The 18,205-nt window shown below is 35.4% G+C and overlaps 1 protein-coding gene across 3 annotated transcripts in view; it reads left to right on the top strand.

The window, feature by feature from the left end:
- The window catches only part of GTF2A1 (general transcription factor IIA subunit 1), a 44,025-nt gene that overhangs the window by 7,997 nt on the left and 17,823 nt on the right, over nt 1-18,205 (top strand). For all 3 annotated transcript variants that reach the window (XM_082736403.1, XM_082736404.1, XM_082736405.1), the window contains exons 3-7: nt 5,425-5,629; nt 7,424-7,488; nt 12,799-12,874; nt 14,220-14,353; nt 16,595-16,915. In XM_082736403.1, coding sequence (XP_082592529.1) covers nt 5,425-5,629; nt 7,424-7,488; nt 12,799-12,874; nt 14,220-14,353; nt 16,595-16,915 — 801 coding nt within the window. The remainder of the gene's footprint in view (nt 1-5,424; nt 5,630-7,423; nt 7,489-12,798; nt 12,875-14,219; nt 14,354-16,594; nt 16,916-18,205) is intronic.

The following is an 18,205-nucleotide window of genomic DNA, read 5'->3' as shown; positions in this document are numbered from 1 at the left end:
GCAGGTAGAGAAAGAGGGGGAAGCAGGCTCCCCACTGAGCAAAGAGCCCGATGCAGGGCTTGATCCCTGGACCCTGAGACCATGACCTGAGCTGAAGGCAGAGGCTTTAGGTGCCCCGATATAACATTTTTAAATGTAGAAAATCAGCCCCAAATTCTTTAATCCACTCTAAATCAAATTGGTATTCAATCCAGGTTGTTGGTTATCTATTCTTGCTTTTCACAAAGTGTGGGGACTTTATTTTTTCTACTGGTCCCACTAGCATCAAAGCATTATCCAAAGAGAATGAGCTGTCTTTGAGATTAAATAGATCTCACTCTATTTTTATTACACTTGATTTTTCAAATATATTAGTGTAATAGATAAATAATGTATATAATATATGAATATTATGTATGTGTTATACATTGTTTGATGTATAATGACAAAAATTGTGAATTATTCAACTTTGAATCCCTAGTCTCTAGCACAGTGCCTCACATATGTGGTTGGTATTCAGTAAATATTTAATTAAGTTAGTTAATAACAAACATGGTTCCAGAACCTAACAGAACAAAGTATTTTAATATTTTTGCTGTTTTTCAGATGGGGCATACTCTTCTATTGTGGGTTGTAACTGTTTGAAAATACACTGTTACACTAAATGGAATTTATGTTATTTTAATTCTCTTTACTGAATTTCTTCAAGATCTCAGAATTTCCAGAATATGCCCTATCTGTGGTGATAAATGGTCCGTATCTGTACTCTCCAGTGTGGTAGCCACTAGTGACATGTGGCTATTAAGCACTTGAAATGTAATTAATGGAACTGAAGAACTAAATTTTTAATTATAATTAATTGCAATTTAAATCACCATGTATTAAAAAGTAAAAATAAATAAATCACTATGTGTGGCTGCTAGATACTGTATTATATTCTACAGGTTTAGACATCTTGTTAATAAAAACTAACATTGCTTTTATGTTTTATTATTCACAGAGAACTTTGTCTAGTTCTAACCCCTTCCTCCCCGTTTTTTGGCTGTGTCACAGACTCTTATCAAAAACTTCACCACTGCTGAAGGATACAGTGGTGAATTAGATGACGAATTAAGACGAGTAAGGACTGTGCATGTAATTTGAAGTCTAACTAGATAATGCTGGAAGAGAGGTGATTAAAAAAGTCACAGAGGTTATCTCTTGAAACACTTTGGACCTACTTGAATGTATAAACTTATGGGAGATAGAAAAAACACCTAAAACATAGTCTTGGTATTCTTTAATTTGTATTTGAATGTAAATTGTGTTTTGGGTTAGTGAGTGATTATGGGTGGGAATGACAGTCTACAAATCCTGTTTAAAGTGAATGGTAAAGTCATCCTCATTTCCACACTGGCAGACCTACCCATATCTAAATAGCAAGTACATATAAAACTTGGCCTCTCTTCTCAATGAAATAAAGTGAGAATAATTTCCTCAGTTGGAGACAAATCTGAAACTCAGTTTATTGGTCTCTAGATCAGGTTTCTCAGCCTTGACATTACTGTCATTTGTTAATTCTTTGTTGCAGAGAGCTGTTCTGTTCATTGTAGAATGTTAACAGCATACCTGGCCTCTGCCCACTAAATGCCCGTAGTACTGCTCATTTCTGACAACTAAAAATTTCTCTCTGCATTGCCAAATGTCCCTGGGGGGCAAAACCACCTCTGATTGAGAATCACTCTTCTAAATATACTCAAGTTGTATATAAATACTTGGGCCATAACTTGAACAATAATTTATTATTCTCTACTTCATTTTCCTTGGGGGGATCTCCGTACCCCAACCTCATTTCATGGGAGCCCAGAAATGCAGTTTTCTTGTATTTATTCAGGAACTAGATGTTTTGTGGAAGTAGAATCCTTCAAATTTCTAGCCTGGCAAACTGCCAGGAAACCATAGATTTAATCACAAATTTATAGGTCAAAAAATAGATTCAGAAGGAATATGCTTTGATAAGATTATTTAGCAAATAGTACAGACTTTAATGAAGGCCTTTTGTCTTCAGATGACATGTATAATACTTACCAGGGAAAAGGAAGGTACCAGAGTTGTGACTGGACCTGCTGTGATAGCAGCAATATAGTGTAGAGATTAAAACTTGGACCAGAGCTAGGATTAGGATGTGGCAAGCAAGGGGTCTAGGGTGTAGAATTTAAAGGACACTTAGTCTTCACTCTCAGGGTCCAGGTTCTGTGACTGGGAATATTGGAATCAGACTGCCTGGATTATATACCACTTTGCCTGCTGTTGGTTGGTGGTCTTGGATAAATTATCTAACTTATTGTTCTTCTGTTTTTTGTTGTTGTTGTTGTTGTTGTTTTTCTGTAAAAAGGAGATAGTAACAATGTCTGTGTTACAGGATTTTGTAAAAATGAGTCTATGTGTAAAGTTACTTGGAAAGTGCAGGGAGCCTGCTTCCTCCCCTCTCTCTCTGCCTACGTGTGATCTCTGTCAAATAAATAAATAAAATCTTTAAAAAAAATAAATAGGTGATATTTGAATAGTAGAGTATTTTGATAAGTACAATTAAAATCATAAAAAAATTGGATAAAAACAAAATAATTAGTTTGAACTTTATATTATTTGATATTAAAGTTTAATGCTAAATATACAGTATTGTATTTGTATTTTTCATGTTACCTGGGACAGTATTTGGTACTTGGTAAATGTGAATTCTCAGTGGCCTACTCCAACACCCCTTTTTCCTCTGCTCCCTACCCACCTGCAGCAGTTGGAAATGTGTGGGGCCATGTTTGCTTGTCTTAATGTCTAGTGGGCACCTTTGACATTTAATCTGCTACAGTCCAGAATGGATTTTGGGGGGTTTTTTGGGGTGGGGGGTATACTTCCTGTGGCACTACCTGTACAATAAAAATTGTCTTGGCCAAGATGTCAGTAGCATCCGTACATTAGCTAGAAACAACAGTTTGTTTGCCCGTCTCTTCTTTGAAATTAAATCTAAATGTCTGATAAGCTCTTAGTCATTCTGCTGCCTCCTGAATAAGACAGTCTCTGCCTTGAAGGAGTTCATACTTCAGTAGAGAAGGTAGACTTGGTGTGAAAAGTATGATAGAGGGCTGCCTGGGTGGCCCAGTGGGTTAAAGCCTCTGCCTTCAGCTCTGGTCTTGATCCCAGAGTCCTGAGATCGAGCCCTGTGTCGGGTTCTTTGCTCAGTGGGAAGCCTGCTTCCTCCTCTCTCTCTGCCTGCCTCTCTGCCTACTTGTGATGTCTCTCTGTCAAATAAATAAATAAAATCTTAAAAAAAATATTTCTAGAATTTGGAGGCAGTGAGTGATTTCTTTCGAGGCTATGTGACTTTGACATATCCATTGTTTAGGGAATCATGAGGGAAGACTGCTAGGCAGAGGGAATGGTTTAGTAAGATTTAGACATGAGATAGGTATGCTATATTCAGGGAACTTAAAGTACGTTGACACTGTTAGGAAAGTAGAATGCGAGTCATAGTAGCAGTTACAGAGGTAACATAATTCTGTATTAAGGAGCTTAATCTTCAAAGTGAGAAAGATTCTCTGGGGTGCTAGTTAAAATGCAGATTTTTGGACTGCTGTTGCAGAGAGTCTGACCTGATAGAGGCACAGTTTGACATTTTCTTTTTAATTCAATTACTTATACCAAAAAAGAAAAAAAATTAAATTGACTTTTAACAACCCACTAATGGGTTGCAATATGCACTTTGAAAAGCATTGGTTTAGACTTTAATAGCATGCATTAAAGTGACCTGGACAGGTTATTAAAACAGATTTTTGGCTCCATCCCCAGAGTTGCTGAGTCAGTAGGTCTGGCGTGGGGCCTGAGAATTAGTATGCTTAACAAGTTCTCAGGTGATGCTGATGACAGTATTTTGAGGACCACTGATTTATAGAGGATAGATTGGAAGAGCAAGTTTTCACTAGATTGGTGGGCTCTGTGAGGGGAAGGATTTTGTCAGGCTTGTTCACTGTTTCAGTGCCTCTAATAGTGCCTAGTATATAGGAGATCTCAGTAATTATTTGTAGAATTTATGACTTGATATGGGGAGCTCAGTGGGCTAAGTCATTACACTTTATGGTAGTACTGGTGGGAGGAAAGGACTTGAACCAGGGCCATACTAGTAAGGACATATTGGAACAATGCTTTGGAAGGGATAGTGACAGTAATAGGTGTCCATTTTGTCTTGTGTGTTGTGCTAAATGCCTACTCTACAGAGATGAACCAGATACAACTTGAGCTCTCCGAAAGTAATTCTTTGTTACCCTAGGTAGAATTCTAGCTGTTTTTAATTTGAGATTTTTCAGACACTTACGATTTCTTAGCCGGAAGTGATTTTAGAAGTAAATCAGCTTGTCCTCTTTTTAGATGAGGAAAATGCCCAAGAAAGTTAGGCAATTTGTCCACAAAACCGAATAGTGGCCGAACGAGGACCATGTTTCTGATTTCTAGTGTAATGCTCTATTACACAATTACTAGCACTAGCACTGTAATAATGAAAACTAACATTTATTGGTCACTGAGTTTATGCTAGATTCTGATAAACGTTTTACATAAATATGTTACTGAATCTTCACAACAACCAGTGGAGGGAGATACTGTTAGTATCTCTGTAGTCTTCAGGCAGATCTAAACAGTGAGCTTACTAAGGGGAATTGTTGCTTTGGGAGATTGACCTTTAGTTTACTTTTTTAGCAAGCCATTAGAGATATGCTGGAATTGTTATTAGCATGTAGCTACAAATACAGAATTTCTGGAACAGTTCGAAGTATTGGAAGATGTAAAAATCATTGTGAGTATGGTAAAAAGACCTTTTTGAAGGATCTCCTCGAAGTCTCAGGTGTGTTAGGCAGTATTCCAAGAGGATATCCTAGGGGAGAAAACAAAGTGTGTGTATGGGCTAGGTGTGTGTACAAAATGACTGAATTACTTTTTTAAAATATTAGATTTACTTTTTTGAGACTATATGTGTCCTCAAGAGTGGGGGCTGGGAGGTGGGTCAAACTGTGCAGAGCTTACTGCCTAAATCAGAGTCAAATGCTTAACTGACTGAGCCACGCAGGTGCACCCCAAAATAACTAAATTAATTTCATTTTGTATATTTAAAAAATGGTTTATTTCTTTCTTGGGCAGTTTCTTATAAGGGTCGAGATTCTCCAGATTGAACACTTAAGTCTGTTAGAGAGGATCTGTGTTAGGGAAAAGTATGAAATAGTCATAAATATTTTCTTTCTTATTTTTGCCCGTATCTGATTTTTTTCCCATTATAATAGCTGTCCTAGGGTGAGAGGAGAAAATAAAGATTGAAAATGGGAGAATTTTATAAACAGACTAGTAAAATATATTTTGTCCATGTGGCTGGAGTTACCTTTACTAGCATTGACTTAGAATGTTTTTTACTTTTCTTTGCCTTAGTTGTGGGAGAATAAACTAATGCAGTCTAGGGCAGTAGATGGATTTCATTCAGAAGAGCAGCAGCTTTTATTGCAAGTTCAGCAGCAACATCAACCCCAGCAGCAGCAACATCACCACCACCACCACCATCAGCAAACTCAGCCACAGCAGACAGTACCTCAGCAAGCGCAGACCCAACAGGTCCTTATTCCTGCATCACAGCAAGGTGAGACTGGATGTATTTTTCAGCTTACAACTTGGAAATGAAATTTGTCATTTTCAGAGAAGAGAAATGTGGATTTTTTCTTTCTGTTGACTGAGGGGTTGTCTGAGTATGTGTATTTACATACAAATTTATTTTTATAAAACATGGATTCTGTATTGTAGTAATAATAAACAAGTAGTTAACCAATTGAGAGCCTAAGATGATGTAAGTGTATTAATATTTTCTTTTGAGAAGGCTACATAATGGTAGATTTCCTAAAATACATCAGATGGACAAAGATTTATTTACTGAGGATTTCATTATTTTATATGGTAAAATCGTTATCTACTTTCTTTATGAAATTGATTTATTATTTCAGAGACATTTGAATTGGTTTTTATAAATATATCTTAAACACTGGGGGAGTTTTTAAGTGTGGCAGTCTGAGATTTCAATTCCCTAGTACTTTAAATGTAAAATGATGAAATTAGATTTCTTTTAAGTGAAGAGTGTATATACATATCTTAATTTATATTACTTGGTTTGAAGGTAAGAAAAATCAGGTATTTATAGAGTGTGTCCATAGTGCTTTGTAATGTGCCAGTGAATTTATAGATTTGTTTCATTGAAGCCTTATAAAAGGCTTTGTGAAGTAGCTCTTCCAACATTTCAGTGCTAAGGAAAATTTGGGCCCTGAGAAGGTTAGGAAGTTTGGCCTATAATATGTAGTAAGTATTTTCGGTCATGACACATAATGTATTCAGTTATAAAACTTAACCCTGAGATCATGACCTGAGCTGAAACTCAAACGTATTTTAGTTTTGTAAATCTTGTTACTGGAGAGGAGAATGAAGGTTAGTGAAAAGTTTTATTTTAAGATAATGGTTTAGTTATCCATTTGCCCCATTTGAGAGTATCTGAGAATATATAAGACTTCTAATGGATAGTGATATATAGTAACTAATGTATGGTAGAAATGTCTGTTTGGATTGTTTTACTGTTTATACCAAATAAGACTTTTAATATTTGGTTTTATTCTATTCCTGGATCAAATCATCTTATCCTTTTGATCGGTTTTGATGACTGTTCCTCCTATTGCCTTTAGGGCTGGCACTAGGATTTTAGGTCATCATAAATTAAAATTTGATTTTCTTCACTCAGAGAATATTAGGATAATGGGATTATCTGTTTATTCTCTGAAATTTGCGGAATCAAACACTTAGTTCCTTTTGTTCTTATGTAACATTGCCATTCTTTCTTTCTTATTTTTTTTTTTTAACATTGTCATTATTTCTGATTTATATTTTTGAAAAAGTTGGTGGATGTAACTTAAAATTCTGGCAACTACCAGATGGGAGAAGAGGGCTATATAGATTAAAAACAACTAGTTAATAGTTTTTTTGAGTTCATTCTTAATGGACTACTAACTCATTCTAACAGTAGTATCTTTATATCAATAAAACAGTATTGAGTTAGTAAGACAATTAAGTTGTGTTTGAAAATTTCCAGTTTAAGAATGCACAGAGCTGGATACGTGTAGGTATTAGGTATCTCACTACTTCATGTTGCCCAATTCCCTTGTATTCTTAGGTGTTGTTACTCAAATCTTTTTAATTGATGTTTTCAGTATAAGATGGGTATATCACAGCTCTTACTTGCTATAGAAATTTATAACATTCTGAGGTATCAAATGGGTGAATACATTTGAATGTAGGAAACAGGAAATAAGTTTTCAGCATTGTATAGTATTCTTTGGATTATGAAACAGCCTCATGTCACGGTTCCTTGTTTGTACTTGTACTTTTTTTTTAATAGCTGCTGCACCACAAGTTATAGTTCCTGATTCTAAGCTGATACAACATATGAATGCATCAAACATGGTAAGACTCAGAACATAAGACTTTGTTTGGCTCTACTTACTCTAACTCAAAATTGTGATTATGCCCAGGTATGTTGTGTATTAACAACTTGAAGTTTATTCAAGACTTGAACAAAATAGCTGTTTTATTTGGTTTCCTAATTACTAGATTTAGCAGTAGATCTCAAGGTTAGTTTTGTATTTAGACGTAGATTTCATAAAATAATGCAGTTTTCTGTTGAAAATACCAAAAGAATGATGCTTTGTGAGAGCTATTTCATTCCAAGCTATTTTTGGAAAATGGGTTTAGGGGAGCTAACAAACATAATGTGCCAATTATAGTTCTGTTTCAGAAGACCCATTAATTACTAGAATTAAAACTTTAAAAATAAAAATGAACTGTTTGGATAGTTCAGGATAACTGTTTTTAAGATGAAACCTTTGAAAATTTTTGCTCTGATTTAACCATAGTATAGCGTAATAAGATTTATTACAATGTGTATATCACTACTTTAAAATACATTTTAAACAGTTGAGTTTATTATGCATTAGTTTTTTGGTATTTCTAAGGGATATTCACTGAACATAACTAAATTTTCAAATTTCATTTAGGGCATGTGATATTTCCCATCGAATATAGTACCATATAAATAAAATGAGAAAAACTACTTCAGATTCTTAGAGAGTCTTTACCTATATGCTTAAAGTTTTTTTTTTAATAAGACATTAAAAAGAAGTCTTATTAGAATAGTTATTCCAGTGCATTCTCATAAATGGCTTTTTGTTCTTTTTACAATAAATAAAATGTTAGTGGAATCTCATCTCTGACATTACATTCTTAAATTCAGACATATTCTTTACTTAAAGGCAAGAATCACTTTTTTTTTTTAAAGATTTTATTTATTTATTTGTAAGAGAGAGAGAGTGAGAGCGAGCACAGGCAGACAGAGTGGAAGGCAGAGTCAGAGGGAGAAGCAGGCTCCCCGCGGAGCAAGGAGCCCGATGTGGGACTCGATCCCAGGACGCTGGGATCATGACCTGAGCTGAAGGCAGCTGCTTAACCAACTGAGCCACCCAGGCGTCCCAAGAATCACTTTTTAAAGAAAATCTTAGTCTAATGCTAGCAGTGAGATTTTTTTTTCAGATAGTTCTTTTTTTAAAATGAAAAAAGCAAAAATATGTATTTTTCAAAAATTTATTGATTTGATAGTATGCCTGTGTGTACGTATGCGTGGAGGGGTGGCGGGTTGGGAGGAGGCGAGAGGGAAAGAATGCAGAGAATGCAGAGCCTGATGCAGGGCTCCATTGATCTCACAACCCTGAGATCATGACCTGAGCCAAAACCAAAAGTTGGATGCTTAACCAAATGCACCACCCAGGTGCCCTGAAAAAGCAGTATTTTAAAAAATCACTTCTGTTTGGTGAGTAATGAATAGTTAACTTCAGAGCTCATCTGTGATTGATAAGCAGATACAAAACAGGGCTCACCTACCAGACAGATGACTCCTTTTTAAATATACCAGCCTTACAAATTTATAGCTTGACAGAATTACAGATTTCTGCATGATAGTAGAAGTTGCAGTTTTTGCAAATTTCTGCATGATAGTAGAAGTTGTAGTTTTTAAATTCACAAAAGAATCAAGGATATCTGTTTGTCCTTCTAGTTCAAATTGCTGGAATCAGTTCTTCATAAATCACAAAATTCCAAAAAAAAAAAAAAAATCACAAAATTCCAGTCTGTCATGGCATCACAAGAATTATTATCATTCAGAAAATTCTATTTCAAGTCTCAGGCCCAAATTTCTTTTTAACCTCCACTCTTTAAAATGCAAGTCTCACTGTAGGATCTGTATTGCAGTTGGTACTATTGAGACTGTTTCCTAAGGAATAACTTGTGTCCTTCTATTTTATTTTAGTTTTTAAGATTTAGTTATTCATCTAAGAGAGAAGGAAAGAGAGAGCGTGTGCACATGCAAAGCAGGTGGCAGGGCAGAGGGAGAGGGGGCAGGCTCCCTGCTGAGTGCAGAGGCAGACTCAGAATTTGATCGCAGGACCCTGAGATCATGACCTGAGCTGAAATCAAGAATTGGCCACTTAATCCAGTGAGCCACCCAGACGCCCTGACTTTTGTCCTTTTTAAAACAGAAAATTTTGTAGAATCACTTGGAGTAGGCCCCTCTGATTTCTAAGAATTTTTAGTGTTTGGAAGAAAATTTTGAATTAACATAGTGTTTAAAGAGACTAAGTCAAGGGACGCCTGGGTGGCTCAGTTGGTTAAGCAGCTGCCTTCGGCTCAGGTCATGATCCCAGCGTCCTGGGATCGAGTCCCACATCGGGCTCCTTGCTCCGCGGGGAGCCTGCTTCTCCCTCTGACTCTGCCTTCCACTCTGTCTGCCTGTGCTCGCTTTCGCTCGCTCGCTCTCTGACAAATAAATAAATAAAATCTTAAAAAAAAGAAAAAGAGAGACTAAGTCAAAATTAGTGGCACGTCTCTTAGTTGTTTGTTATGTCTTGATTCTAAAGAGCATGTATTTAAATAGATCATACATCAGAAACATCTGTCAGTAAAAGGTGTTAGTAGCATTTATGTGTATTTTAGTATTTTAGTTGGTGTATCAGTGTTTATCCATGTATTTTATATGTTCTGAAATACAATCACTGTAGACTCTTTACAAATAAAAGGGTTTTTTTTTGTTTTGTTTGTTCAAATTATTCCTGACTCAAAGATAACCATTTGATGAATGAGTTCCTTTTTTTAAAGAATAATTTAAATTCTAGTTAGTTAACATACAGTGCAATAGTGGTTTCTTGAGCAGAATTCAGTGATTCATCACTTATATACAATACACAGTGCTCTTCAGAACAGTTGTCCTCCTTAATACCCATCGCCCATTTAGCTCATTCCCTGCTCACCTCCCTCTATCAGCCTTCAGTCTGTTCTCTTTTGTTAAGAGTCTCTGATGGCCTGTTTCTCTCTCTCCTTTTTGTCTTTTCCCTCTTCCATATGTTCATCTGTTCTCTTTTTTAGATTCCACATATGAGTGAGATCACAGAGTATTTGTCTTTCTCTGATTTATTTCACTTAATGTAATACACTTTAGCTCCATCCATGTCATTGCAGATGGCAAGATTTTATTCTGGTTTTGATTTTTTTTTTAAAGCTATGCATGCTTTGGAAATGAACATTGAAAAGTTACGTAATTTAATAAGAATGTAGGATAGTGATATATTAGGTAGACAGCTATTTCAGGGAACCTACAAAACAAATAGGACCTGACGTCAAACCAGTTTTACAGGTTCTCTTAATGAGATAATTGCTCTAATTCATTATTCATTTTAGGGCTATTTCATAAAATACAAGAAGAAATTTTTAGTAGGCATTTTTTTTTTGTTTTTAAAGATTTTATTTATTTGATAGAGAGATCACAAGTAGGCAGGCAGAGAAAGAGAGGGAAGCAGGCTCCCCACTGAGCAGAGCGCCCGATGTGGGGCTCTATCCCAGGACCCTGAGATCATGACCTGAGCTGAAGGCAGAGGCTTAACCCACTGAGCCACCCAGATGCCCCAGTAGGCATTGATAAAAGGTGTTTTGTGTATGGTGTGTCACTCAACAAATACTTACTAATAGTGTCTTGGATGTGCAGAGGTGTGCAGGTGGTTATTGTGTCATGTATGCCGTGTAGAAACTACATTTCTCACTTTGCCAGTAGAGGGAGCTCTATTAATCTCATAAAATCTGAATATTAATATTTCTGAATAGTATTTCTCAGTAGTAAGTGGTTGTTAATGTGGTCCTTAGACTTAGATTATCTTACATTTGCCTATATGGACAAGATTTATTTAAAATAAATGAAATGCAGAACTAGGATTTCATGAAGAAACCTGGTGGGGCTATAGCTGGATTCTGGGGTGTAGTGGGAATTGGAGGCTTTAGATGTAGAAACTAGGTAGGCCTATCAAATGGCAAAAAGAAGCACATTTTCTTGGAATACCATACGTGAAGTCTATACTAGATAGTGTCATGAACCTACTTGCATATGATTTTCCAAGTATTGTTGAGATTCTCTGGCATTAATATCTTCAAAGCACAGTTAAATTTATTTCTCAGAGCTTGCCAAATAGAGATGTTTCTAGAAATGTATATGTTAGATTGGTATGTAAAGACTTGGTACCTGTAAAAAGATTGAAGGATGAGGGAGAAAAATTACCTCCATATGTAGTTATATTGAGATGCATGGAAATACTTTTGAGTACAGAATTAAAAAAAAAAAAAACAGTAAAAGAAAATGTGGTGTAACTCTTGGAGGAAAGGGGAGAGGAGAAGTCTCCAGAAGCAGTAAATGAAAAATTTATCCTGGATTTAAAGAGATTCAGAGTACACCCATGTATATATATTTTTTTAACTTAAATGTCAGATACTACCTTCATTTTAGAATGTAGAAATTAAAGTTGATGACTTTTCTTAAGATTTTTAGGTATTTTAAGTGTTAATTAAACTATTACTAATATGTTTCATCTAGGTAGAGTACCAGTATTGTCATCTTAGGGCATCATAGAATTGCTAGCTATATAAGCTCATCCTTCTGATACAAGGTTTCTTTTAGGCCTGTTCATTCTAGTATAAATTAAAAATATTAAGATTTCTAAAACAAAGATACTTAACATTTTGCTTCAAGTATGAACTTGAACAGTTTGGTTTGAACTGTATGGTCCATATATATGCAGGGTTTTTTTTGATAAATATGGTTATTTTCAATAAATAAGGTATATATTTTCTTCTAGCTTACTTTATTATAGAATACAGTATATAATACGTATATATATCATGCAGAATAGGTTTTAATTGACCATTTATGTTATTGGTAAGGCTTCTGGTCAACAGTAGGCTATTTAACTTTTGGGAAGTCACAAGTCACAAGTGGATTTTCACTTGTGTGAGGAGTTGATGCCCTTAGCCCCTGCATTGTTGAAGGGTCAGCTGTAATTGACAACAAGGAATTGGGAATAAGAAATAGAGTAGGAAAAGAAATAATGGAATGGATATTTTATATGTGGAATAGCACTGTTAGTATGTGTGAGGTTTCCTTAGAACACATTCTTCAGGGGGAAAAAACCCAATTATATTACTCTACTTTGTTGTTTGAAGTATTTAAGTAAGGCCTTTAAGCTAGGTGGTCTTCATTGTATCATTCTATAAAATGGGATTTAGTCTTGTTAAAACTTTTCATTTTAGTGTGTACTAAATGATAAACTTCAAACACTATGAAAATGTGCCAGAGATAAATTGAGGTACTGTTATGCACATATATGGTTTTGATTTTTTTTTTTTCAGAGTGCTGCTGCTACAGCTGCTACCTTGGCACTCCCTGCGGGTGTGACTCCTGTTCAGCAGATACTAACAAATTCAGGTAATGAGGAGTAATGGTACCATTATTTATATGTATAATTCAGAAAATTGTAACATCTAGTCTTCATTTTTGGCCTCATTGAAAGACAAAATCAATATTTCTTTTACCATTTGGCTTAGGTTGTTAAAAAAGATTGAGTACTATAGCACATTAAATGATAATTACTACTGAGGATGCAGTAGAGAAGATGAAAATTGCACTTGAGCTTTTTTTTTTTTTTTTTTAAGATTTTATTTATTTATTTGACAGAGAGAGATCACAAGCAGGCAGAGAGGCAGGCAGAGAGAGAGGAGGAAGCAGGCTCCCTGCTGAGCAGAGAGCCCCACGCGGGCCTCAATCCCAGGACCCTAAGATCATGACTTGAGCCGAAGGCAGCGGCTTAACCCACTGAGCCACCCAGGCGCCCGCACTTGAACTTTTGATCTGTGAATGAGAATCCTATTGAAGTATGATTATATAGAGATGTTTATTTGCACAGATTTTTGTTAAACACGTTTAACCTGACAGATAGGTAAACGTGACTCATTTGAATGAATTTGTGAGATCAAACTAAATCCTATAATATTTTACTGCATTCTGTTTTACATAGTATCTGCATAGACTGACAAAATTTACTTGTGATTTTTGGTGTATTAATGTTGGAAGAATTTATTTACATGGATTTTAAGTATTTTTTCTGTAATCTGAATTACAGAATTTCTTGGTATTTTGTTAATAAGATTCTAAATTTGTAAAGAACTAACTAGAGATTTATCCTGCTATGTATTTTATCAATGTATAATTGTTGCCTTTTAATTAATTGATGATTCTGTATCATCTCAAACAACAAAGAGAGGGATTCATGTCTCTGTGTTTAAGCCAGGCATATACTCAGTATTATGTGACAATGATAATTGGTTCAGCAAACTTACTTATTTTAAGCATTTTGAAGCTAAGTATCCTGATGCTTTGGCTCAAGATGTTAATGAACTATTATACTTTCATGTCTTTAGAGCTTTAAAAAGAAACAGCCCTTGAAACATCTGATCTTACTGCTTTTACACAACTCTTAACATGTTAGTAAAGATAATTTAAACTTCTAATCAACTTCCATAATCTGTTAAAACTTTATTGGAAAAGAGCTTTATAAGGATGGTAAGTAAGGAAAAAGATTTTAAGCAGCATACTTGAACATGGAGGGAACCTAGAGAAGGTGAGGATTATAGTTTACTGTGTATGGCAGCCCTTAGTTGTTAGACTTCTTGCCCAGCCATTTCTATGGCATTTTGACATTCTTTATGAATTCATTTGTTTTCAGATGGTCACTGCTAAAATGATAACTTGTAATACTTACCTTCTGCTTTAGGCCAGCTTCTTCAAGTAGTAAGAGCAGCCAATGGTGCCCAGTATATCTTTCAGCCTCAGCAGTCAGTGGTTCTCCAACAACAAGTTATACCACAAATGCAGCCTGGTGGAGTACAAGCTCCTGTTATACAACAGGTAATAGAATAGTAAGTTGTGATTACGATGTGGCTCTTTTTTCTTCTGTATGAATTCTGGTGGTTCTCTTTCCCTTTCCCATGGCTTTATCTATACGAATTCTTAGACTGTTCTCCCAACGCTGTATGTCCTGTCATTGCAAATTCCTCCTATATACCTCACAGCTTAACTTACATTCAATATACTTAAGACTAAATTGTTGTTACCCCTGCTTATCTTTCATCATTCCCCGGGACATGCTTTTTTATCAGTGATACCACCATCCATCCAGCCTCCTAAGCCTCTAAGTTATCTAGCATTCATTCAACAAGCATTTACTATGTGGCTGTGTATCAGAGTCTTTGCAAGGGATTGGAGATTTAGGAGTGAGCAAGGCAGACATGAATCCAGTTTCATGAAACTTACGCGTTTTTAATGTGCAAAGTATCATGAAGTCCTACCAATTCTTAACATATTTGCAGTTCCTTGATGTTTGAAACTAGTTTTCTTTTCTCGGTCTCTCTCATCATGTTCTTAGTTCAAGCTTTCATAATTTCCCACTTAAAATACTTTTCTTATTCCCCCAGAAGTATATATACTATATGTAATGTTTGTGTGTGCGTGTGCATATTATCCTCTTAATTGATTTCCCTGACTCTTAAGCTTCCTTCCTAACTTGATACTCTGTATTTTCTAGTTCTCCTTTTGAAAATTTCTCTTAGGCTTTTTCCAAGTCTAAAACTCAGTATGATTCATAGGATCTTTGTTTATTTATGGATCTGATTTTATTGATTTCTTCAGGTTTATTTCTTGCCATGCTTCCAATTATCTTCTTTAGCTGCTGTTTAGATCAAAGTTAAATCTTTGTATCTACTTCTGTGCTGGGTGTTAAACTCTTGTACTATGAGGACAAAGAGGAAAGAGAAATAATTTATTTTCTTAAAGAATTTAGGTACTTTAAAAAAGAGACACATGAAAACATAATGTCCATATTATAGTGTGATGATAGTAGTAAGATCAGAGAAGCATTAATCTAGTCGATTTACAGCTTTCCAGATTTTCACTTGATGTTATTTTACTTAGAAAGCCCTTTGACCTTCCTTCTAGCAACTCCCTTTACTCTCTGCATCAAACAAAGCAATCAAATGGAAAAGCCTGGCTAATCTTCCAAGCACAAAAGAACTCAAGTATTACCTATTAAGAAGGCTTTATGCCCATACCTTAGCCCTCAAGCTGAATTTAGTCCAGTCTCCTGTGTTCTCATAACACCATATCATGTTTCTGTTATACCTTCTACCTTTTGAGTTGTATTACTGCTTTGTCTATTGCACCATTAATCTGTAAACTTCTTGAGGGAAATACTGTCTTGTTTTGCACTCCTTGAACCTAAAGGCAAGTAATTGCCATTTACTGTTTTTTATTTATCACTAATGATTAATTTATTAGTTTGTTAATACCTATGATTATATTTATTATAAAAGATACAGTTAATATTTGTTAATGTGTTCTTTTTGAGTTATAGTTTACTTTAGAATTCTAGATGCAGAAGCAAAAAGGAACTTTAGAAATCATCTGATCTGGTGTGGTTGTATAGTTAGAATCAGTTGGAGAGCTTTGAATGATTAGATTTCATTTCATAGCAATTAAATCAGAATAGTTGGAGTGGGGCCCAAGTTCAGTATTTTTAAGCTACCAGGTGGTTGTAATTTGTAGCCAGGGTTGAGAACCATTGATCCTAATTTAACAGTGAAGTGACAAAAGCCAGAGGAGGTTAAATGACATGCCTTTGCTATATCTTGACCTGGGATCCTAGACAAAACTGGGGCCTAGGACCACATTTTCAGTGCAGTGTTCTCCACAGGGAGGCAGTGTAACATAATAATTAGTGCAGAATCAGAAAACTTGGGTTAAAATTTTGTGTCTCGGTGACTATGAACTTGGCAAGTTACTAAACTTGTCCATACATCAAAGAAATAAATTAATCATATGTGTAACTGTTGGCTTGGAATTTGCCAGGTACATAGCCAGTGCTCAATAAATACTTATTTTCAGAAAATCTTTTTTCCTTCAGAATTTTGAATGGTAAAGTGGAAGTGGGATCATTATACTCGTTAAACTCCCTTTTGTGCTTGGTTTTAACTGTATGAGATAAGGCCATTTTGGATGATTCTTTAGCATTTATGCCTAGTTCTGTGTGCCACAAAATGAAACTGAGCTACTTGGTCCTCTTACTAGTTTTACTATGGTTTTCTTTTGCCTTAGGTACTGGCCCCTCTTCCTGGAGGGATTTCACCACAGACAGGTGTCATCATTCAGCCACAACAAATCTTATTTACAGGAAATAAGACTCAAGTTATACCTACAACGGTGGCTGCACCTACACCGGCACAAGCACAGATAACTGCAACTGGCCAACAGCAACCACAGGCCCAGCCTGCACAAGCACAAGCCCCATTGGTGTTACAGGTTGATGGCACTGGGGATACATCATCTGAAGAAGATGAAGATGAAGAAGAAGACTATGATGATGATGAGGAGGAAGACAAAGAGAAAGATGGAGCTGAGGATGGGCAGGTAGAAGAAGTAAGTTTATAGTAAAAGACTTGAAATGAGAAACTACTCAATCATTTCTTTTACTTGGTGCCAAACTGATGAATTATATCCTATTTTTTCAGAGACTAATTAAGGTGTTATATAAATAGGATTTTAAATATAAAGTTAGATTGTTCTAACCTAATAAGGTTTTTAGGTGGTTCTGGTTGTATTTATCCTCATAAAATACTGTTTCTTATAGCCAGTAATAAAATATAAATATATCATACTGAGTTGTATTTATAAAGGGGGTGGAGAGAAGAGTGTAAATAATTCTAATTTTCTGGCTTATGCATTCATGATGTGATTGAAACATAAGACCTTGGCAGAGCAGATAAAATGAGCTTAATCTTCTGCTTCAATAATTAAAAAGGTATGGCACATCTGGGAAGTGAGGAGACTTGAAAAAACTGAATGTCACAGACTTATTCATAACTTCCTTTTGGTCTGTATTCTATACGAGTTCTGTACATCACTTTACCTACTCTTAGTGTCTTATCTGTGAGTTAAATAAACCATTGTTACTCATCTTTAGTTATATATTTCTAGAAGCTTATAAATATATCTTTGTTGTCCACAGTGTTCCTGCTTGGTTACTTGTGTTCAAGATATTTGTCTTAACCACAGTTTTCATTGTTCATTGCTTTCTGCAACTTAAGATGTAGTTTTATTTTAGGACAAAATTCTTTATATCTAATGTTTTTTAAAAAAAATATTAAATGTTGAATAGATACCAATGAGTAAAAAATATTTTAACATAAAAATATTCTTATGTCCACATTTAGTTAAAAATACATTTAATGGCTTAGTCAGTTAAGGTCCTACTCTTGATTTCAGCTCAGGTCATGATCTCAGGGTCATGCCCCACATCAAGCTCCACGCTCAGCACAGTCTGCTTGAGATTCTCTCTCTCTCCATCTCCCTCTGCCCCTTCTGCCTGCTCACGAGTGCTAAATAAATAAATAAATAAATAAATCTATCTTTTAAAAAATATATATCCATTATTAAAGTCTCCTGAGTACCTCTATCTAACCTCCATCCTCTTCTTTCTGTTATCAGAGTAACCAGGCTCATGGATTTTTATCATCAACCTTTTTTTGTTTACCATCTATTAATATTCCTAAAGAGCATAGTGTTTAGTTTTGAATGCCCATTTATAACATAAATGGAGTAATTCTGTCTATTCTTCTACAAGTTGATTGCTCCCCCCCCCCCCGGGGGGGTGTTATTTCTGAGGTTCATCTAAGTTGTTGTATATACTGGTAATTATTTTCACTATTG

This window comes from Mustela nivalis (assembly GCF_964662115.1).
Source record: "Mustela nivalis genome assembly, chromosome: 6".
Classification (NCBI taxonomy): domain Eukaryota; kingdom Metazoa; phylum Chordata; class Mammalia; order Carnivora; family Mustelidae; genus Mustela; species Mustela nivalis.
Note: the sequence above shows the minus strand (reverse complement) of the source record. Positions and strands in the feature narration are given on the sequence as shown.